This window comes from Cyclospora cayetanensis, unplaced genomic scaffold, assembly GCF_002999335.1.
Source record: "Cyclospora cayetanensis isolate NF1_C8 unplaced genomic scaffold, CcayRef3 CcayRef3_contig_156, whole genome shotgun sequence".
NCBI classification, from domain to species: domain Eukaryota; phylum Apicomplexa; class Conoidasida; order Eucoccidiorida; family Eimeriidae; genus Cyclospora; species Cyclospora cayetanensis.
The window spans coordinates 73,877-96,650 of NW_020312099.1; the positions used below are offsets into that span (position 1 = coordinate 73,877).

The following is a 22,774-nucleotide window of genomic DNA, read 5'->3' on the forward strand; positions in this document are numbered from 1 at the left end:
GATGCCTTCTTCTGGCCGTGACTGACCAGCTTGCCAGCTACTGCTTCTTCCAGCGCACATGTTGGCTAGAGCATGAACCCAGCTACAGGGATGGTCCAACCTAGCTCTCTCCTATAGTACAGGCACTTTTTAGCTGTGGGCGAGGTCGCTACTACCTCCCACCCTATCAAGATGTGTCTGGTCCGCGTGGACTACTGATTGGGGAATGCTGTGGTATAGGAAGCTGCAGGACATAGTGGCTTCCGTGCATTACCACAGGAGTCCCTGTGAACACAATTGCCACTTTGATTGTTGCTGTCCTCCCACCTAACTGTTTCATGTAACTGCTGCGTAACTACCAAAGGGACAACAGCAATGGCAGCTACGCCCCGTCTTGTGCTTTGGCCTGCGGAGTCTATTCTTTGTCCTAGCCAACGTGGTGCCGCGTGGTGGACGCAATGCATCACCTGGTACACTCTTCAATAGGTTAGCTGTGTGTTACAAGCACAGGCTCTGAGCACGCACAGTCGCTTGTGATGTTTAGTTTAGACCATGTGTGCATATTTGGGGATTTAGCACAGCTGTGCTGCTGCCGCGATTTAGGAGTACACAGTAACGCGCAAAGCACGAAGCGTTGAAAACAGGTTAAGGTGGGTTTCACTGCTAGAGCAGCCTATCTGCTTGCTGCTAGTGTAGGGGGAAAGTTACTGAACCTGCCGTGCCTTCTATTTGATGCTTAGAAGGACCAGCTCCGTACTGTGAGGATGTGTACTATGCGCCGGTGGACCATTTCACTCCCTACGAATGTGCGAATCTGTTAGCGCTGGAAACCCGGTTGTCAGTTTATCATTGGAGTGATTTTCCCTATTCTCAAGAATTTGAACACGAAATATATCGAAATGGGACGATTCATAACTTCCCAAGTTTTCATACGCTTGGGCTGGGGCTCTATTTTTGAGGGCCGTAGGAGGAGCGTTGCAAGTGTTGCGCTTCATAAGTTCGCTGGTGAGCGTAGCTACAAGCTAGCAGGGAATACGACAGCTGGATCCAGAGAAGTGGAACATTGTTTCTGCTTAACTAAGCAGTGCGAAAGAAGTATATCACGCGTGCGGATGCGTGTTCTTCCTGACTACCCGATAAGGTTTCGAGAGTTACATTGGCGTATCCTGGCAATCTATTTTTTTCTGCTTCTCGACCCTTTCATGCACAAGCACAGGGAAAGATGTATGCTAAGTGTTAACTGCTCAACCGGCTCCCTAGTGAAGGAGCTGGATCTAATAGTTTGCTTCTCTACAGAACGGGAGTCTGCTCTTGCAAAACACAAAATCAAGTGCAGGATATTTGGAAAGGACTGCTATTGGGAATCAGAGGACAGTATGAGGCAACAGGGGCACTGGCCCGCCAAAATATTTGCTTCGCAGTGTTCTAAGCAGACCGAAGATCGCTTCTGCGCCCATTGATTGCATTGGTGCTAGAAACAAGAAGTTACAGGCGTGGAAGACTTGAAATAGAGCTCTTTTCATGAGGTACTCTACGTATTACTTATTGAGCCTGCAATTTGTCCCAATGTACTGTAGCTCGCCACTAGTCTTAACCCACTTCCATTAGTCCTCGTACTGAGAGCCTCGGTTGTAGCGGGTAAAGCTATCCTTCAACACTTCCCTTCACACTAATTAAATTCAACAAAGAACTGTTGAAGACTGACTTGTTGACTTGGTTGTCGTATATCTTACTTGTTGTGGGCTTGTTAGCTCGATGCATCACGACGCAAGACTGTGTGCGTGTTCGTTAGATGCGATGTGCAAGTAACTGCGAGAGCTCGGAGTGCGTAGACGGTATAGCAATGCAAGCCTTAGCTTGCCCCTTACCCCGAGAGCTCTGATTGGCGTAGTCAGGCAAGGCGGATAATTTTCCGGGAAAACACTGATGGTTTCCTGACAGTACTGTATTGCCTGTGTGGGGAAGTATGCCCACACTGAAGACCTTAGATGGAGCATCGCAGTTGGTAGAGCCACATGGCTGGGTGCAGCTGCTTCCCGCTCATCTACTGAGTGCGGATGTGTTGAAACACTGAATTTTAACAAGAGCTTTGTCAATAACCATCGTCAAAGGGTGTACTTTCCAGATTGTTGGCAAACGAAATCAGACAACTATACCAACGGGTGTGTTGGGTTAGCAGAGGACGACCTGCAAGTTGAATCGCACTCAGTGGCTCTAGAGCTGGTAAAAAGCATGATTTGTCAGCTGTCGAAATGTGTATGGATGCGGTAGTGGGGCTGTGCCGACGAGAAAAGTATGATGGGTGCAAAGATGGCAAGTATCTGAAGTTTCATAAGCCGATTGGAGATGTACCCCGTTTCAAAACCTTCAGATATAGAGAAGCAAGTGTTCCTTGCCTCATCTGTATGGGTTAATGAGGTACCTCTGCAGTAACTTTATCCACATAGAGAATGTTTGCTCCCAGGGATTACTACGGTTAAAGCCACCAACCAAGCCTTGACTCATTGGTGTAGAACAATCTCTTAAATAGCACGTTCTAGAAAAATTTGAGATCGCTGAAGCACGGGACCATCAACATATCTATGTACTGCTAAATGCGAAGCTTTGATTTGCACAAACCAACACGTAGATGAACAGCTGACTTGTCAACGGTGTATCGCAGGTGCCCCCAGAGAGTAACCTCAGGTGCTTGCATGATGATCCACGACTCTGAAATTAGCTGACTGGGCAGTGAAGAATCTATAAACAATAAGCCTATCAATATTTCAGGATCAAATCAAAGCAACATCTGCATCTTTGGCTGTAAATGAAGAGCCAACGCGCGATTCAAAGCACGTGGATATTGGTGCTGTGTCAAACAACTCTAGCCTACAGTGTAAGGCGAGCGAGAAAAGGATTCCAAAGGTAAGCCGCCCTTTAATCACCCCGATAGCCCATCAACAATACACATGCTTCTCTTGTAAGAGATTTAGTCATATAATGGTGAACTGCAACCGCGCGCATAAAGCCGGATTTGAAACTGAGGGTGTGACCAAGGCCACCTGCCAGGTCGAATGCACGCCATGCCGTGGATCGTTGCTTGCAGGGTTGCTTCAACAATTATCAATTCATCCAAGAATCCCCGTAGAGAGGCAAAGCAAATGTGCAGCTTAAACCGTAGATCGCCTTTCCAAAGTCCGGCCTCCCTTGTAGCATTAGCGCTGCGGCGTGCACGTTTCTTCTGGATTAGTTAAGGCACTTGACTGGGCCTTGCGGCTGCAGGCTGGTTGGCGAGCAAATAGCCGCATTAAAGAAACATGAAGTCTCCAGCGCAAGCCATGGCGTACTGAGGGGTTCTACAGATGGTAGTCACAGCTTGGGGCTTATCACAGGTCAGTTTTGCGCTGATGCAAGATCACATTAATAAACAAGAGCTCTTGGTGTTGCTTGGCATCGGATGTGAAGTTACATCTCTTTAATCGACGACAAGGCGTAAAGTACAATTTGCACGTTCACTCATAGGCCCAAAGACTTGCACTTATTCAAAAGAATAAGGCAAGGTACAGCACTTCAAATTGGGTTAAAGGTTTTCTCAGTATGGTCCGTGGATTCTATATTGGACCGATGCACCATGGCGTGATCCTAGGTATGCCATGGATAAGGCCCATGGAGGGTGCCCATGCGGCCACAGCTGCGCGCTGAGAAGCACAGCGAGTCTGGGAGCACTAGCAGAAAGCAACGTTTGGTCTCCTCAGCAACGCCCACTTGAGCTAGGTTGGGTGTGGTACACGGAGTATCTCGGCACGGCGAAGCAACGTCTTTATGCAGGCCCTTAAAAAACGCAATAAGGGAAAGCCAACCTGAGCTTGCACTGTGTCGAAGTAGGCTTTGAGACTGGCTCAACGTCAGTGAAGCAGATTGAACATTTAGCTATAGAAGCAGAAGGAAGAGGCAACTGTCAAGGTGGGGGATGCGGATCGACAAGCTGCCAGAAGGCTGGCCACCTGCGGTTCGTCCAGCGAACCGTATTTAACTAGGCTCTAGGTCAATCCTAAGCAATATTTTGTAGCATTAGAAGCTCCTGCAAAAAACGATATTGAGCGGCAGATGCCTGATGATTTGCTGAATTTGTGCAAGTGCAAGAATGGGCAGGCGCATCTGGGCATAAGCGAATGTTCATGCCACCAGAAAACGGACAGTGGCCCATGTGCGTTTGCTTCGAGCTCCAGAAAAGGCTCACTTTAGAGCACAAGCCTCTGCTTCCTCGTCGGCGAATTGTGTGACAAATTGCGCAGTTCACCAGTTAACTCGCTTTTAATTTAACATATGCCTTCTTAATAACCACCGTCTTCTCAGATGGCAATAAGAAGGCGGCGTCCAACACTTGCAATTCCAAACCCGAGTCTGTCCTCATACTGTTTGGACATGTCAGTACCCTTATGGAACAACAACGGCTGGCAAGTTGAAAAATTGAGAAGCCCATCAAGGAGGACTGGATGTCTCTCTTTATGAGTGACATGCTAATATTCTGCTGAAACGTTCGAAGCATCAATAGCACCTACGGCATGTGAATCAGCTACTGCAGGGAACTCAGTTGTATATGAAGACACCGAAGTCTTCGTTTTTCATGAGACTTGCTATATTTCTGGAAGTACTGGTCTAAGCTGCAAGAAAAAGCTATAGCCTGCAAAACTGGAAGCATTCAAGGCATGGTTGTATCTTTATTGCACCATGGAGGACCCTGCACAATTCAATGGGCTTGAATCTTACAGTCGAATTGTCATTTGAATTTACGCGGATCTCACTTGCTTTGACTAACGGAGTTAATAACCTGCACTCTGAACGTAAATAGAGATGGAGGATTCCAGTGCAAAGATGCTTCCCTGCTATCTTCCAGCTCCTCCGGTATTAGCACTGCCAGTTTATGAACGTTGCTGTTTCTTCAAAACCGATGGTAACCACATAGCGGTAGGTACAATTCTCTTCAACCATGCTACCGGTCCTATGAACCTTCAAATATTTGCTTGCTAGTCTCATCGTTTTCATTGAAGCCGAACAGCGGTATCTAATGAGGGACAACCAATTCTATGCTGTGTGTAAGGGCGTGAAAAAATCTTGGCACCACTTTTACGGGTGTTATTTTGCTGTCCAGACCCACTCTCAGTCATTAATATCTCTTAAAAAGAGCTGTCGGGACTTGGGTAGACGTGTTGTTCGGTGGCTTGAAAAGATCAAGTTCTTTCTAATGATGTATATAAAAGGCATCTCCAACGTGGCCGCCAATGCGCTGTCGTGACGCCCCAGCTTTCACAAGTGTGTATCACAACCGCTTTTGGCTATGCTAATTTACACTTTTCTATCGATGCTGCGTGACTTTAGTAATTTTGACATGCTTGCTTCTGCTGGTATTGCCAGTTTCCATAATGGCAAAAGTATGAAGCAAATCCACATTGAGTATGGCTTATATGCTTCAACGCAAAGCGGGGCTCCGTCGCTTGTACACTTGAGCATATCTCCGTACTGCAGTTTTCCGCGAGACGCATGATCGTGCCTCTTCGGGCATTGGTGGATTCACACTCTAGTCGAAAATCTCTCACGGTCTTACTGGTGGCATCGGATGTGTTCTGTAGCAGAGCCGCTGCACGATCATGTTTAGATCGACTGCAGCTAAAATGGCACAATATACCAAATCCGGTCTTGTGCAAAACACCACAGTTACTCAGAGAATTCAGACTTATCTTACTATGGACTTTATTGTTGAACTGCAGACACAGCAAACATATCCTATCTTGCTCTAGCTCTGTTGCGGCTTAGAATGTTACTTTAACTATTCTGAACTTATGTCTGGCAATTCCCAGCTTCTGCAGAAGTCAAGTCATAAATAGGCTTTCGAAACTTGTTAAATCGTTCTGGCCCCAATATCTCTCGCCCACACATTGAGCATAATGTGACCACTGCGAATCACCCTGGAGCAGAGAGAGAGACCAAACACGCAAACCACACTCTTCCGCAATATTTGCGTCACTGCGCTCTCGAAAGTTTTTGAATAGAGTTACTTCTCTCAATTGAAAAGGCTTATATTTATATACTACAATCGCACACCCGTTGTGATTCCGCATCCTTGGTCCACACTGAGAAACCTTTCGCCGATCCGGTATTGGACCTGGTGGACCGGGGCCGGCCGCCACCTTTTGCGGGATAGGAACTCAGGGAACAGCTGGCCACTGCATGCGGATACGTGCTAAGCTCAAGGGAGGCGAGAATGGATTCGTGATGAGTGGCCGTCGGATATGTGGTTTGAGCCTGGAGAGATGGTCGTGCTGGATCAGCAGGCATTATGAGGTGGATCAAAAAGTGATCAAGCGAAAATGTCTGTTGCACGGCAGCCGACCATATTTTACTAGCTGACAAATCAATGCTCTTTCTTACTCCATCAAACTTCCTAAAAGCTGGAGGTCCTACAAAGCTGTCAATATGGCTTCCTCATGGAATTTCCAAAGCCTCGAATTATTCGCGGACTTTGCCGCGAAGGCTAGTGACCCATGTGGAGGCGAATCCACAAGAAGCCGTTAGGGTGGTGGACTATAAGGCTGTTAAGCGCTTAGAACACGGCACAGGAGACCTTTAGTAAAATGTGGAATGGAAAGCCAAACTTTAACGGCGGAGCAATTGAGGGCGTTCTATCCTACGGGAATTTGCTTGCGTTTGTCTGTAATGCCTATCGCCATAGACTTCATTCCTCGCATTCCATTGCGGTTTTCCTTCAGGAGTGCATGCTTATGCTCTGTTACGACATACTGCCTTTGCTTATAGGTTCTGTTTGCAAAATTGCCGTGTATTATTGTTGAGGTGTACTGTAAACTCAAATGTACGCGAGGGCACTCTCAGTCGTGGGTCTTTACATTCTTCCTTATGCCTTTTCTTTGCTTTGACGATCGACAAGGCTACTGAACAGGCTGGACTTACGTGCAGAGATGCTCTTTCAGACACGGATGCACTGCTGAACTATTGTGTAAATTGATTCCCTGTACACCCTTAACTTGTCGTCTCTTTTCTCCTAACAGGAGGCTCACACCTTACAGCGCTCCGATAATAGGCAGCTATTGCGGGGCCTGGTCGTGTTGATGTGGTCCCGTGTTCGCTGCTGGCTGATATGTGCTTTTTCGCGTCTATTTTCGATATGGCTGAAAGAATGGTTTGATGCTCTGCTTTGGGCTACTTTGAGGCATGTTTGGACGCCTGAGGAATGGCAATAGGGTGGGAACTGTTTTGGTAAGCGGGTACACAAAACACGGGGGCGTGTGATTGGACAGCGGCGACTAAGGTGTAGCGGGCCAAGCTACAGTTACACACACCTTAATAAACTTACCGTATAAGACGAAAAATATGTAAAAGATTAGTTTGGGTGTTCGTATATTATAAATTGCAGAGTACTGATAGCTCGATATATCTAGACGCACGGCTTCGTGCGTGTTCGTTGGACACGATGTGAAAGTAGCTGTGTATGCTTGGAGTGCTTTAAGGGCGCAGCAATGCTCACCCTAGCTGCCCCTGTCCCATCGGAGGGCACTCTGATGGGCGCTAATAGGGCAAGGGAGGAGTTTTTTTTGAGAACCGTGCTCTCTGCTTACAAATATCTTAGATCGAGCCTCACATCAGCTCCCACACCCTACCATCGCTGAAAAGGCATCTGGTGTTTAATTTGTTTGAGCTCATTCCACAGGCTTTCCTGATTAAGGGGACTTAGAACAGCCGGAGACCAAGTTGCTGCACCCTCCTAGTACCTATGCGGTTGCATTCAGCGCACAGGCACAGCTCATATATTGGTGTGATAATCAAAAGCGTACAGTCATTAATGAAATGTGTTCTAATGATTGTAACCGCCTTATTAGTAGTCGCTGAGGTATGCCTTGGCCTGCCGTAGGAGGTGCATAGGGACTTTTGTGCTGCCATAGGCTGTCTTCGAAATATCGAAAATTCCATTATTACGCTGAACAACAAGAAAGTAATGGGCCAAAGGCTCCACCTTAGCGTGAGAGCAGTTATGGTTAAGGGTCCTCTCTGCATTAGCTTTCAGCCAAAGCCCGTTGCACCTCTGCCCTGAACTGCCAGCCGGATATATCAGAAATCGGAGTTCTGCTATCTATTAGAGGACTTATGAAAAATTGAGCTGGCAGAACAGACATTTATGAGAAGCAGTGCAAAGAAGTAATTGGTACACAGTAAACAGAGAGGTGGAGGTGGAGAAAGACGCGCCGGGACCTCATGCGGTGAAAGGCTCTAAGCTCGAGTGGTTCTTCCTAGTGCTGCTGCTTTTCCGTATGTGCTTTGTTGGCTCATTGAATTAGTAGCTATCATCTTGGGGTGAAATATGGTAAACTAGCGTGTCTGAACATTCGTTTATCTCTTTCTTTGCCTCATTTGTCCTGTGTGTGTGTGCGCGTGCCGCGCCTGGCTCTGGGGCTTCGTGAGACCCGCTGGGGGGCGGTAAATACTGCTGGGGCTCTTCCTTAGTTCCTTGATTCCACTTTTTCTAACAGCGTAACCCATCTCAGAACTGCTTTCAACAGAATGCCAGAAGAAAGGAAAGCCCTGGAAGCACCGGGTTCCAGGGGGGCCAAGCCTTCCTCGGCTTCCTCCCAACGTATGCAAGCACCCTCGTCTCAATCCATAACTGTTCTCATCATGAATGTATTTTTTCTCTGTTAAACCTAAAGCCTGATTGTTAGGCACCTCGAGAAGGGGTCTTCTTCCGCGGGCCTCCTGGGCTGTTATGAGTCTAGTAGCACAACAGGTTCCCCAGCAGTCAGGGTTGCTGCTGCTCACTAGAGCTGACGCCGCACATCCTCTGTATTCAAATGCTAGGCTTTCTGCGCGTGCCCATACGTGACAGAAGCGGCGTTAATATACTGTTTGTCTTCGCCGCTGCCCCTTGTACAGTGGTGCTGGATATTCGCGTTCGTCTTTGTGCCAGCGTTTTTCCATTTTCATGTGCATTTTTCCATTGTCTTGGTTATCTGAGCGTGTGTGAACCGCTTTTTGCTGTTTCTTTTTCTCTGCAGGGTTCCCAATGCACTCAATGTCGGCTTTTCTGCAGTCTCATGACGGCCCCAACGCAGTGCCCGCACACCTCCGCAGAGGCCGATCTTTGCTGGTGTTAACCCAGGACAATCAGTATAAACTATCTGCCCCACCAGCTGATCCTCATGGAGCTCGCTCACCCTCCAGGGACCCATGGACATCTGCTGCAGTTTCGCCGCACTCTCCCGGATCGCAAGCTTCAAAGAGAGTGATGCCCGACATGGAGACCTCACAGGACCAAACACCCTCTTTTTTCTCTGGCCAGGGTCGTATGCCAATGGGATCCCGCCCAGTCAAGCGCTTTAGCTTCCGTGTAGGGGCAGGCCTCACCATCGACGCGCGTAGCAGGCAACTCTCTCGACGTCTCTCCTCCTTCGGAATGACAGAAGGAAATATCTTTGGGAGTTTGGCTCCCGGAGTCCACACAGAGGCAGGAACCTCTACAGATGTCGTTCTCAAGGAACAAGAGGCAGATGCAAAGTTGCATCTCCACTCGGCGGACCTCTTTGAACGGGTTAGTACGCCTTCTTCGCTTCTCACCGCTCCTGTGAAGCGCAGTTCATCGTGCATGTTGATAGACTATAGAACAAGATTGCTAGATTCACTTGAGTTGTCCCGCATGTCGGCTACTGCACTCGTATTTCTTAGGGCTCTCGCTCACGCCCTTTGAGCGTTGCTTTCCTCCTCCCCCTGTTCTAGTGAATGACCTTGTTCTGGGGCTTACACCTACCGTATATTCCCGTATTCCTATGTTTCAATCGTAGAGCTCTGGCATGTCTCCACACTTGTCGATATGTTTTCTCAATATATTGCGTCATCCCTTTCTTTGTTGCTTCATTGACCCTCCCGTGCTGATGTTTTCCCTTCCATCATTCATGCACTGTATCTTTGCATCAGTTCACTTGCTCCACGTTCATCCCTCTCTGGTGTTAGCCCCTCTACAAGCATATTCCGTGTGTCTTTGGTATCTTTGGTGGCTCCACAGTCTTCCCCCTTGCAGCGTCTCCGCCGTGCGTGGCGCTGCACGCTCCCCTCTGCCCTTGATACTCAGCAGTTTAGTTTGGTGGAATCGGAGTGTCCGGTGGATCATCCCTCACTATGCCAGTCCCCCGAACTACAGAAACAATTGAAGACCTTCTTTCCAGCTACGTTTGGAAAGAAGTACGTCGAGCTTGTTCCCAGTCTTTACAGTGGCGCGCCTTCCCCCAGAGAACCCCAGGAACATACCCTATCCAAGGCTCTAAGGATCGGCATTGTCCTAAGTGGGGGCCCCGCACCTGGGGGCCACAACGTCATCTCCGGCCTCTATGATTTCGTTAAGCAAAGGCACCCAGAGTCGATGCTTGTTGGATTCATGGGAGGCCTAGACGGTGTTATGAATCAAAACTACACGGCAAGAGGCACCCTATGTTTACAGCACAGCCTTGCGCATTCCATAAATTGAAAGTCTCTTGGTGGAGAACTCACCTGAAAGCGAGGAGAGACACATGGTTTAGCGCACAGGGAGGAGGCGATTTATATTGTCAGTGCATGGTTGGTCAATAAGTCTAATTTTGGCTCGTCGCTGACGGTTGTTGCTACAGGTCGTCACGGAGGAGCTGATGGAGGACTTTAGGAATCAAGGAGGCTTTGATATGCTTTGGTCTGGCCGCGGCAGAGTTGGGGGAGAGGAGGACATCCGGAGAGCTAGGGAGGTGCGCGCCTTCACATGTGATGATGTGGAGTTCAGACTGCATGATATATCGGAGGACACTTAGCTCAGAAATTTAGAAAGCCTGGGGAGCAGTCAGGCCAGCGGATATTTTGGGGTCCTGATTTCTGTTTAGCCATCTTAGCGGCGTGATTTTCCTGGAGAAGGCTCTAGGAACGATGCTTTTCTTGCATATTTTAATTTTTCTTATTGTTACCTTCCCGATTCTTCAGGCTGTTTGAGGAGCTGGGTGTTTAGGGGCTTCGACGTATGGCAGCATGTTCGAGTATTGTGTATGCGTGTAGGTCTGCGAATCCTTGGAGCTCCACGGTTTTGTGTTGGTAGGAGGTGACGGATCGAATAGTAATGCAGCGTTGCTGGCCGAGTCGTTTGAGACGCACTTGCCGAGCTGTTGCGTCATCGGTGTTCCAAAGACCATTGATGGAGACCTCAAGAACGCCATGATCGAAGCATCTTTTGGCTTTGATACTGCAGCTAAAACGTACTCCGAGCTCATTGGGAACTTGTGTATCGACGTGAACAGCTCTCAAAAGGTTTATCATTTCGTCCGCGTTATGGGCCGCAGCGCTTCACATCTTGTTCTGGAGTGCGCCATGCAAGCCAGACCCAATCTTGTCTTTATTGGGGAGGAGGTGGAGAGGGAGAATATGTCACTGGAGCGCATCGTCCAGGAGCTTGTAGATCTCGTTGTCAAGAGAGCGGATCAGGGGAAGATGTACGGTGTTATTTTGGTGCCTGAGGGTCTCATTGAATTTATACCTGAGATGAAACAACTAATCAGCGAACTCAATGCTGTCCTCAGGACGGAAAGCGTAAGTGTTTGTGGGTGCCGAGAGGCAGGGAGGCAGATAAAAGCAGAGGCAGGCAAATAAGGAGATCGTAACATGGACTGAAGCTTCAGATCTTCCTGCGGCCTTTGCATTCCCTTGTGAAGATATGACTTTGGATTCTTTCTTATGACCATAAGTTCATGTGGCCTGACATACTCCTAAAACACAGGGAGTTTCTGGGTTTGCAACATAAGAGAAGTCAATAGGTATTGAGAACTTTTTGAGTTGCGATGTACGCACACAATGCAGGTCTTCAAGCCAGAGTTGCTTAAGACGACCCGCGCTGTTTGGGACTTTCTGCCAGATGTGATTCAAGAACAGCTGTTAATGGACAGGGAGAGCACCGGATATATCCAAGTGGGCATGCGTGTGGACTTGCTTTCCTCACTACATAGACTGGCGGCTATTTTGTTGGTTATACAACTTTCTAATCAACAAGGCGTTAGAGAGAGCCATCATTTGCGTTGCTTCTAAGCGCCTGTTTCAAGAAATTTCTTACAAAGTTGAGAGAGCTAGTAAGCAGAATGTGGCGTTGTGGTGTGCTGTCTATCGTGTCTTGACAGGTTGCGAAGATTGCGACTGAGCGTTTGCTCATTTTGTTGCTGGAAAACGAGCTCAGCAAGCAGGGGAGAGACCCCGAACTGTGGAGCTTCATGCCGCACTATTTTGGTTACGAAGGTCGCTGCGCTATGCCTTCCAACTTCGACGCCAATTACTGCTACTCCTTGGGTTTCGTTGCGGGTGCGATAGTTCACGCGCGTCAATGACATCACAAATGCTAAGCCTGGACACCCAGGCTTCCCGCAGGGTGGTGTGTGCTACGTTTAGCCACAGTTGGATGGAGGATACAGGCTGTACTGCATTGTGGCCCAGCGCAGATGTATTCGTGTCCGATGCTCTTCATCCCTTTTTCTCTCTACTACTGCCGTTGCTCCCTCAGGCGCGCTTGTCGATAACAGGCGGAACGGGTATATGTCCGTCGTGCGGAATTTGGACCAGCACCCTACTCTCTGGACGCCAGCAGGTCCGTCGCTCTGTTGTGCTCCTTTCCTCCTTTACGGTTTTTGATTGCATAGACAAATGCGTGTGGCTCAGAATAGAAGTACAACGGATAATAGAGCAGAGTTTGTTTGATATCTGCCACTCCTACCACCTTTATCCCTGTTATGTCACGCCTCTGCCTATACCGTAGTTTCATGAATCTGTATATGCTCTTCCTTAGGTCTTCTTTAAGGGGGTCTGTTAAAGGCTGTTGATATCGTTTGTCTGGAGAGTTACTGCCTGCGCTGCATTGGTGACTGTAGTCGCTGACTCTGCCCTTTTATTTGTAATATCTGTTTCCTTGCCCTACATCGTATATGAGTGCTTTTTTGAATGTATGCTATGCAGGAGTTCCCTTTACGTCCATGATGTGCGTCAAACAGGACGCCAAGGGTGTTGCTTTCCCGGCAATCACGCGATCTCTTGTTGATTTGGATGGCCCTCTCTTTAAAGTCTTCTGCGAGGTAAGCAGCTAATCTTTAGTGCTACCTTTGCTGTCTTACAAGGCAGTGAATTGACGCTGACAGAGGTGATTTTGGCACAGGAGTTAGCGTCTGCGGTTCCAATGGTAGAGTTGGCGATTTTTGCCTTCTTTTGGACAACAGAACTGCGAGAATCTATTTGCGTCTCTAGGCGAGAGAGCACTGGAAGTTCGGAGATTACTACAGAGTGCCAGGGCCGATCCAGTTCGAGGGCCCCACAGCAGATGAGCCAGCATACGCTGTCTCGATCCCCACTAAAGATGAGCTTTTGCATCAGACAGAGTCTATCTGTCATATCGGAGTGAGCCTTCCATAACACTGTTATTTGTGCTTTTCCTCTTTCTCTCAAAGCGCTTACTCTTTAAGTGGGGTTTATCTTTTTTATTGTATTCTGTCATCTTTCTTTTGCAAGCGGTGTACGTTTTCCCTTGTCCTTTTCAAAGGCAGGCATGCCTCTCTGCACGGATACTCGCCAGCTGGTTTACCGGAGCTAGCTGCTTGATGCACACTGAGTTTGTTCCAGTCCGACAATTGTGAAGTACGTTTAGGGCGCTTTGACCCAGGAGGTTTCTAAGTCGATGCCGGGATGCGTTTTTCTGTAGGTTGGAGGCAGCGTTGTCAAGAGTTTTGGATTCCTGAGTGCTTTACAACGCGAGCGTTTGACGCACCGGCCACCTGTGCCTCCTCTGTGTTTGGACCCCAAGTGCAAGGCGCGCCCAACCAAGCAGGTGTTATGCAAAGATCCATATACGCAGCGGCAGGTGTTGATGCATTATCCTTACCTTGCAAACAGCACCTTGTTTTATCTTCACGAGGTGGCGCACGACAAGTACACTCCGCCTATCAGCTTCGGTCTCAGGGTTGGGTTTGTACTAATCTCCCGACAGAGTCCTGGCGTCATGAATGTCTTGTGGGGGCTTCATGAGCGGCTGAAGATGGTGCAGGGCAAGTGTTTAGCTTTTTTCGGTCTTAATGGCTTGATCGAAAGGCGATATATGGAAGTAACAGATGAAAATTTGGAGCTCTTTCTAAATCAAGGCGGCTGCGAGTTGACCGGCCGCAGCACCTCTCACTCTCTTGGAGCTACCGAAAACCAAGAATCTGTGCGCCAGAGCTGTGAAGAGCTGATGCTGGATGGCCTGGTGATGCCAGGCTCTGCTTTCGCCATGTCTGAGGCGGCACTTCTGGCTGAATATTTCCTGGCTCGGCAGTGCAGAACTTCTATTATTGGGATACCCGCAACGGGCAGCAATAATCTCACCGGCGAATTTATTGAGACATGCGTTGGTTTCGACAGCAGTACGAAGGTCTACGCGGCTCTTATTGGAAACGTTCTCACGGACGCCGCTTCGATGCCTAAGTACTGGCACTTCATTCGGCTTATGGGCAGACAGCCCTCCTTCGAGGTACTGCAGACAAACACACATCTACGCACACTCCCACATACATATTGCTGTTGGTAATGATGTTTTTATTCGAGCTGTGCTAGTCCATTGTTGATGATGGAGGCTTTGATGCTGTTACAGCTGCTTTTGTGCCTCGGGTCTGTTCCTCGTGTGTTCGATGGGGAGATGTTGCTGGCTATGGCTGGAAGGCTTGACAAAATACTGGTGTTAGTCAACGGTGGGATTGGGAAAGGGTTACTGCTCTTCCATTGCTGTTTTGTTAGGATAGATGGGATTAGTTCAATGGGCGAGTTCTTGTGCTGCTCATACTATTTTCACACTGCGTTGGTAGCCGATTGGAAGCAAGGAGGTTGCTGTTAGGGTTGGTGTTTGCTAAGTGTCGCTGGGCAGCACTTGGTGACGGAGTTTCGGAAGAATTTTTTTATTTTGGGGTGGGAAAATATGGGGGAAGTAGTCGTTTATGATGAGATACACGAAACCATTCGTAATCGGAGTGCGTTGTAATTGAACCGCACTCCATTCTCGATATGCTTTCTCCCGCCTTCTTGTTCCCCTGCCCTTCTCTCTTCGTCCTAGACTTCCCACCAGTTGCAGAGTTATTGGGCGATTGGACTTTATGAATGAGGTAAATAAGCGTTGTGCGTTTTCGGCGCACTCTTTATACCCTTGCAGGTCTTGGAATGTGCACTACAAACGCATCCTAATGTTGTCATTATTGCGGAGGAGTACGGGGCAGCAGATAAGACGCTTCTTCATGTAGTGCAGGTCAGTCATGCTTGGTAATACGGCACGTATTGATGACGAAGTTACTTTTATGAAAATGCTAGAGCTACTTTCAAAATTACTTTTGCTTAATGCACTTTATTCTGGTAACCAGTGGTGTCAGTTTATAGTCTTCTAAACATTTCTGATTTTTTGGGTAAGAAGGCCTGTTGTAACGGTCAGTGATTATTGGTGTCCTTCCATAATGATTGTCAGATCATTGCTAGGACTATTGTCCCATCTTTTTCTTTTCCCCAATATGACTACTGAGGTGTGCTAATACCTTTTACAACTTGAGTGCCATTATCTTTTTTTCATAAACACGGAGCATCAATCCTGCCACTGTAGTGATCACGAATAACGTTTCTTTCCTAGTGATTTGTTTTTGTCGTTGCTTCCAGTGAAGCGAAATGTAAGTGGGTATACTTCGTATTCATCGTGCAACTGCTCAGGATATAGCGGACGTGGTCTGTCGACGGGCTGATTTGGGCAGAAATTTTGGAACCGTTTTGATTCCGGATGCCCTTTTGATGCATTTGCCCAACATGAAGATCCTCTTGGCAGAACTTCGCCGAATTATCAGAGAGGCACAGGCAAAGGGAGAAATGCGAAAGGCACAGGTAATGAGTGCATACATACACCTTATTGACTCGATACAGCATGTGGCGCTCTTCATCCACTGTGCGTACGCATCATAAATCTGTTCATTTGTAATGGCACTTTACATACATATGAGCTGTGTAGAATATATACAGTTAAATCGTCGTGTATGCCAGCAGCCGAGGTCATCTCTCTCCATGTGCCATTCTGTTGTGCCGGTTTAGTTTACTGTTGCGGTACTGTATGAATGTCTTATTACTAATGAGCCTTCTATCTAATCGTATCACTTTCCAACACTGCGTTTACGTTCTCCCCCTCGACGCAGCAACAACTCATGGACGTGGATAGCTGGGAGAACAATGACCCGGAGAGTTGGAACTGGAGGCTGACGCCCTGGAGTGCCGCCCTCTTCAAAACCTTTCCTAAATTCATTCGCAGGGAACTTGTGCAAGTGGACATGGGCGAGGTTCGTTAAGGAGTTACAGTCTATGGTCCAGGTCTTGCATTTACATGCCACTGCAGGAGTACAGCGAGATATTATTACTCCGGCTGCTTTATTCGGGTGCATCGTATAGCTCGCAGCATTCTTCGTTCCTCATCGCTAACCTGCATTTACCGCCTTTTGTGATGTCCTGTAGATCCGTTTCGAACGGTTAGAGACAGAAGAACTACTGGCACAGATGGTGAAAGAGGAGTTGGAGTATCGTGCCTCCGTGGGCCGCTATTCTGGAAAATTTCAGGCTGTCACCCACTTCTTTGGATACCAGGGTCGCTCTTCTATGCCTTCAACATTCGACGCCAACCTAGCATTCGCCTATGGGTAAGGAGTGTGTGTGCAAAATTGCGTTCACATAGTTTGGGGGTGAGCCTTCCATAAGGTTTTGTTGGTTGTGTGCTCAAGTGGGGCAACTATTTGTATACGAGCATGTATGGGATGATTAAAATGTTCTATTGTATCATATCAGGCCTGTGCATGAGGTTGTACATGCGTAGAAGCTTAGTTTGACTGAAGTCACCAAGCCTTTATTATTACCTACCGCTTGTTGTGTTGGGCTCCGCGTATGTGTACCAACAGGAATCTTGCGTCTATTTTGGTGGAGTCCGGCGTGACGGGGCACTGCTGCAGCATTCGTGGGTTGTGTGGCAACCCAAAAGAATGGCACTTAGGATCTGTCCCTTTTGTCTCCCTCATGCGCCTCGTGCCCAACGTACAAGACAACCCGACCCTTACCGCTGCAATCCAAAAGAAAGGTGCTGCAGCAGAGGGAATCGTTGATAGAACTTCCAGGACCCCAAGTGTTACCGAACAACCAGTTATTCCCAGCTCGGAAGTTAGCCTTGAGGGCAAGGCTTACAGGTACTTTCAGATGCAAGTGCTTGGTGCTCGCCCTGTACCTAGCATTGCCTTTCGCCATGTGGTTTTCTCCATGATTACATGCATCGTTTCGTGTAAGTGTCGGCCGTCGCATCTCGTCCCACAACAGTCTTGTCAGCGTGCTGCTGTGATCTCTCTTATGCTTTGTTCTTTGCTTCCAAAGATTACTCTGCCCATTTCCCATGTCTGGTATCTGAATAACCACTTTGGCGGCCTCTATTTTCCCCGGATCTACTGCGGCTCAGAAACTATGGGGCCTTTTTAAGGGCGATATGACAATGTCTCTTTGTGGGCGAAGGGGGTTCCAGAGCTGGTAGTGATAACATGCAGTCCTCATAATTTTTGTTCTTTTGAGAAACATCAAGTAGACGTGCGTAGTATCAATACCATGCAGTTATTATGCTGTTCGAAAATATTTTTGATACGAGCCGGAGACCCAGTGAAAGTGGGAGTTAAATAATCGTACACCGAATGACCAACAGAGCGATACTAACAGGCAACGCGTTGCATGCAGCAAAATAGTGCTAATATGTATCTGTATGTTACATATCAGGCCCCAAATGGACATCATATGTAATCTGCGGATGGTGGTTATTGATATGCGCCACTGAGTCTGCATCTAACCAAAAGTTCCAATTGCAGTTTTGTTTTTCTCTTAGGTGGATGAAGACTGCCTTGGAGCAATGGATGATGGAGGACCGATTCTGTAACCCGGGGCCAATCCAATTCTATGGCAAGTCTTAGCCAACCCAGATCCCATCCCATATAGTCTTTGGTCTAAGTGCATACGCTGAAAGCTTACTGTAAATCCCTACCTAGCACTGCTGAGCTCTTTATTCTCTATCGTTGTCTATTCTAGTGCCACAAGTATTGGTAATATGACGAGACATCTGTGTATGTCGGACTCTTGATACAGTTGATGCAAGAAGCTTTGTCTTAAATTTGTTCTAACATTGTGTTTTGCTGTGTTTGGTACAGGCGTTGGCTCAACTTTCTATAACAGGGTGCTTTATGAGGAACAGGCAGAATACTTTGACATGGTGCGTCGTGTGGAATGCTACACCAACATTCTGCGCAATACCTGCAGCTTCGGGGTGTCTGACCACATTCTAAAGCACGCATTTGTGTCCTTAACGGGGCTACTCATGCTGGTCTTTCATTCGGATGAACTTACAACGAGGATGCCGGCTCTTGGCCAAAGTGACGAAAAGGACTTTACCGAAGTAGATCCCGCAGCATTCAGCAAACCAACGTGGAAGCAACAGCACGAGGCCATCGCTTCCTCATCACCCCGATCTGTTCCTTACCTTGGGGATGGGAAGAGGCCGTCCGCCAGCTAAGCGGACAGTAGCTTAGTTAGCACATATAGCAGTGCAATAAAACGTCACCATTTGATTAAAAGAGATTTCCGCTTATCACTTTTTGCGGTACATTGTTCGCCTACACAGATGCTTGTTTACACTGCAGAATTATAGTAGTTCCACTAACTACTTGGCAAGGTTGCACTCTGCATGTATGCTTTTTTCGTTTGTGCCACATATCTAGTATCAGAATAATGGGTTTTGAAATATCGTGCAAATGTTACTACTTAAAGGCAGATACCTTGTCACGCTGCTGCGCATGTATGCACACGTATTTGAGTGTGTAAAGGAGCATATTTGAATACATCTATACCGCAACAATAGGACACAACTATCCCGATGTACGAGGGTGAGTGCACTTCTGCCACAATTTCTGCTCGCGAGTGCAACTATTCCCATAGAATTATTGACATTCATACTTGGCAGAAAGTAGTTGGGTAAAAGGGGTTGTCACGGATTGAGATGTTAGGGCAACAGTCACGCCCTTTAATAAAGGCTTTTTGCACAAAGACCCAACAGCTCTGTTGTGCAATGGAAAGCACCTTACGACACATTAGTTGTACTAAGATTTGCTCTTTTTTCTTTTGCTTGCTTTAGATATCCTTGTTTCAGGGTCGTCAGCAGTTGGGGCTTTTTGTAGGCTGGATGCGGCTGGCTTACACGAACAGCTACATCATACAGACAGCTGCATATCAAGCTTGCATGACATATATGTGAACAAGTACATAAGTAATACGGTTTGTATACATCGGCTGTAGGTAGCCAGAGAACTGCCTGTTTGGGGCCTTCTCTTCATTTAAGAAAAAGGCTCAAGTGCCAGTGCGCAAAAAGACATAAACCACGCTATCTGGCCATAATAGGCAAGTTGTCTTCTGAATAAAACCGTCCTCTGAATAGCCCGGTAAAGGCACATCCCTTGTGTAGACAGAAAAGCTTGTTGGTGTGGAATATGGTCATCTAGCCCCCCAAAAATAATTTCCCATGGACGGGCCGCGGGATCAGAATCTGGGTGCAAACGTATTGTTGATGCTGCCAATGCTCCTCGTGCTGCCGTTGTTGTTTTCGCTGCTGCTAATGCCACCGTGTTCATCGTCTTCGTGGCTTCAACACGCATTCGGCAACTACCTGGAAAGCGCTGTCATCGCAGCTAACTGTGGAATAGAGTGCAGCGTATTTTGCAGCATCACATGCATTTGCAACGGACACGGAGATCCCTGCTAGCTTGAGAATTTGGATGTCATTTTCTCCGTCGCCCATGGCTAATAGATGGTGGGGACTTAAGCCTAAGCTTCCAAGTAGTACTTTGGCCCCCACGGCTTTGGACACTGAGGGGTTTATGAACTCCAAGTTCCAATCGAGAGGTCGGACACACCGGAGATGCCCTCTAACTGCCTTTTCCAGTATAGGACGGGCGATATCCGTCGATTCCACTGTACTGCAAGCCACAAGTTTAACAAATTTTGTTTCTGCAAATTCGTCAAATGACAGCACCTCTGGTGGTGGTTCTTTGTACTCTAAGGAACTTTTCCATGTATAGGCATTCTTTTCAATGCATATCACGCGATCTGGGGTGTACCCCAAGACATTGTGCAATATGCCCATTTCCTTCATCTTCTCTAGCAGCACCGCCTGTGCAGAATCAGTGATGTCTGTACGCGAGAGCAGCGTTCCGTCCTCCCCGTACACCACTCCACCGTTGAGAAAGATGCCTGGATAGCCATTGTACCTCATCAAATCTTTACAGGAGGAAGAAAGACACGATAATGTCCCTATTCTGGACCTGCCGCTGGCAACCGCTGCGGTAATCCCCGCGGCAGTCAGCTCTCCAAAGGCCTTTGCGTTGGCCTTTGAGGCAACATGGCCCGAATTGAGGAATGTGTAGTCGAAGTCCGTCAAAACGAGCTTCACATCGCCCAAGCCAGTGCAGGCAGAGAGGTCCATGGCTCGTAAAAATGCACGGTGGAAAAGGAAACTGATGTAGAACTGATATGAGCGACAGTGAATTTCAATGGGATAAAAGATCGCCGCAGGTATCTAGATTTATCACATGAAAAGTATGAGATTTAATAAAGATGTTCTGACGTTTTTCCGACGCTCGGACAGCGCAGGCGTTCCACCAGTGGGGTCACACCATTGACTGCAATGCATTCAAAAGATATTGTTCCGGATTCGTCAAGCTATTCACTAATAGCACTCTCTTTTGCTGTTTATTTGATACGATGTATTTAAATATCTCACCCCACTTGAAATGCTCAGTTATGTGTCATTCGAACACTCCACGGGAAGTTTGTGGCTCCACTGGTGCACTGACTTATGCGTAGATCTGGCATCGGAAAGCAAGCGTGTTTACACGCTTGCTTTCACCAGAATACAACTTTTCAATGCCGGTAAATTATTGTTGATGGCAACAACTTATTCCTTTAAGGTGATCTATTGGCGTAGCCCTCCTCACCGTCATAGCAGAACCATTCCCTGTGCGATCGCGTGCCAAGATACTTCTAAGCTATCGCTCTAAGAGCAAGTTTGATTAATTGCTGTGCGGAAACAATTTAATACAACCCTTTGATGATATTGATGTCGATAGGTAGGCCTGTAATGGAGTCAATACACAACCAGGATCAACGGTTAGGGGCTGTGGGAAAATGTGGGTTACCGTGTGGAAAAGTCTAGACTTGTCTAATGATGAATCCAGCGGCATTCTGGCAGTTTCCCTTTGCCTGAAGCGCAGGACTCCATGGAACAACTGCAGCATGGAGCTTTCGAGGGGGTGCTGAATGACAGCTCATTCGTTAAGGGGAGTCGAACTTTCTTCAATATGATTGTTTTCTTGCTTGCCAATGATTCCGTGGAGACCCAAGTAATAGTTGTGCCAATGTGGCTGCTTCTATGCTTACTCTATTCTACTGCTTTGTGTCTCTTGTCCTTCCTGCATTTCTCTCAGTGTTCCCCTCCTTACACTACAAACATAACAAACGCAGAAATTCACATTAAGTGTGTATTACTAGGCCTAAGGCTCTCTCTAGGGCTTTAATCCTGAATTCTTGCAAGTGAGACTATAATATAAATGCAGTTTCACACTGTGTGACATGCATTACACCCGGACCTTCTAGTAAACAGAGGTACACTAAAGCACTCTAAACTACAATTGTTGTATCCGACTACGAACTAATAACAAATCGAGTAATTGGTTTTTCGTTTGTATATCTTAATCATTGCAAAATTATGTAGCCTCGATATAGCAAGACACAATACTGTGTCGTGTACTCTAGATGCAATGTCCGACCAGCTGTGATTTCTCGGAGTACTTCGAGGGTACAGTAATGCGCACTCCAGCTGTGCCGCTCCTCTCCTATCAGTGCCTCTGAGGGGCGCAAAGGAAAGAAAGCGAAAGTATTTCGGACAACATTTAATAACTTTCAACAAGTGTGCACTGAGTCGGAAGATATTTGTCTTTTTACGGAAACCTTACGGGGAGCATTGCAACCGGTAGCACCACCTGGTTCGATGCAGCTGTTCCCTGTTCATCCACTGGATGGGCATGGTGTAAGAATTCACGGCTACCAATAACAGTGATCTGCCTTCGATCAAGTTATTAGGATTCTCTGATCACTTGATGTTTGTGCAGTAGCCTGCGTTTGCTTCAAAAACCGTATCGTGGTGAACGCTGGCAATGGCACAAAAGTTGCTGAAAAGGTAGGGGTCTGCAAGCTGCTCTGGACGCAGTAGCCTCAAAGCTGGTATAAAGCATGATCTTTCTACCGGTGAAATGCTTATCGATGCAACGATGAGGCTAAGCCGACCAGAAAGGTATGACGGCAATAGGGATGGGCAGATGCTCGAAGAACTCATCAGTCCTGTTGGAGATGAACCTCGCGTTGTAGCGCGTCGTTTAAAAGCATTGAGTGCCTATTGTCTTGCATTAATTGGAGAGCGAAGCATTTTAAGGATGCCTACATTCATGCAGAAGAATTTACCGCCTACAGGCTTTGCGCCCAGGGAATCGATCAGTAAATAGGCATAATATACATATGAAACCTTGTCTCCCAAATGCCATAACGTAGTAAAACAGCTGCTCTGCCAGTGCTTCATCTCAGGTCTACCCAAAGTGTCACGTCGCGTGCTGGCAGGAAGGGTCGCCATTCAGCAATTAGCCAACCGACCGGTGAA

General features: G+C 47.5%; 2 protein-coding genes across 2 annotated transcripts; one reads left to right on the plus strand and one right to left on the minus strand.

Moving 5' to 3' along the window:
• The first annotated feature begins 9,037 nt into the window (after window positions 1-9,037).
• LOC34621637 lies at window positions 9,038-18,586 on the plus strand. The gene is made up of 16 exons (XM_026336951.1): window positions 9,038-9,553; window positions 10,025-10,432; window positions 10,623-10,733; window positions 11,035-11,562; window positions 11,830-11,937; window positions 12,144-12,321; window positions 12,970-13,085; window positions 13,255-13,404; window positions 13,706-14,509; window positions 15,182-15,274; window positions 15,724-15,900; window positions 16,197-16,337; window positions 16,510-16,691; window positions 16,947-17,228; window positions 17,906-17,979; window positions 18,225-18,586. The coding sequence occupies exons 1-16, from the start codon at window positions 9,038-9,040 to the stop codon at window positions 18,584-18,586; spliced, it is 4,230 nt and encodes a 1,409-aa protein (XP_026192736.1).
• Window positions 18,587-19,693: 1,107 nt separating this feature from the next.
• On the minus strand, window positions 19,694-20,548 carry LOC34621638 (endoribonuclease YBEY, chloroplastic). Its single transcript, XM_022734838.1, has one exon. The coding sequence runs from the start codon at window positions 20,546-20,548 to the stop codon at window positions 19,694-19,696; it is 855 nt and encodes a 284-aa protein (XP_022589282.1).
• Window positions 20,549-22,774: the final 2,226 nt, after the last annotated feature.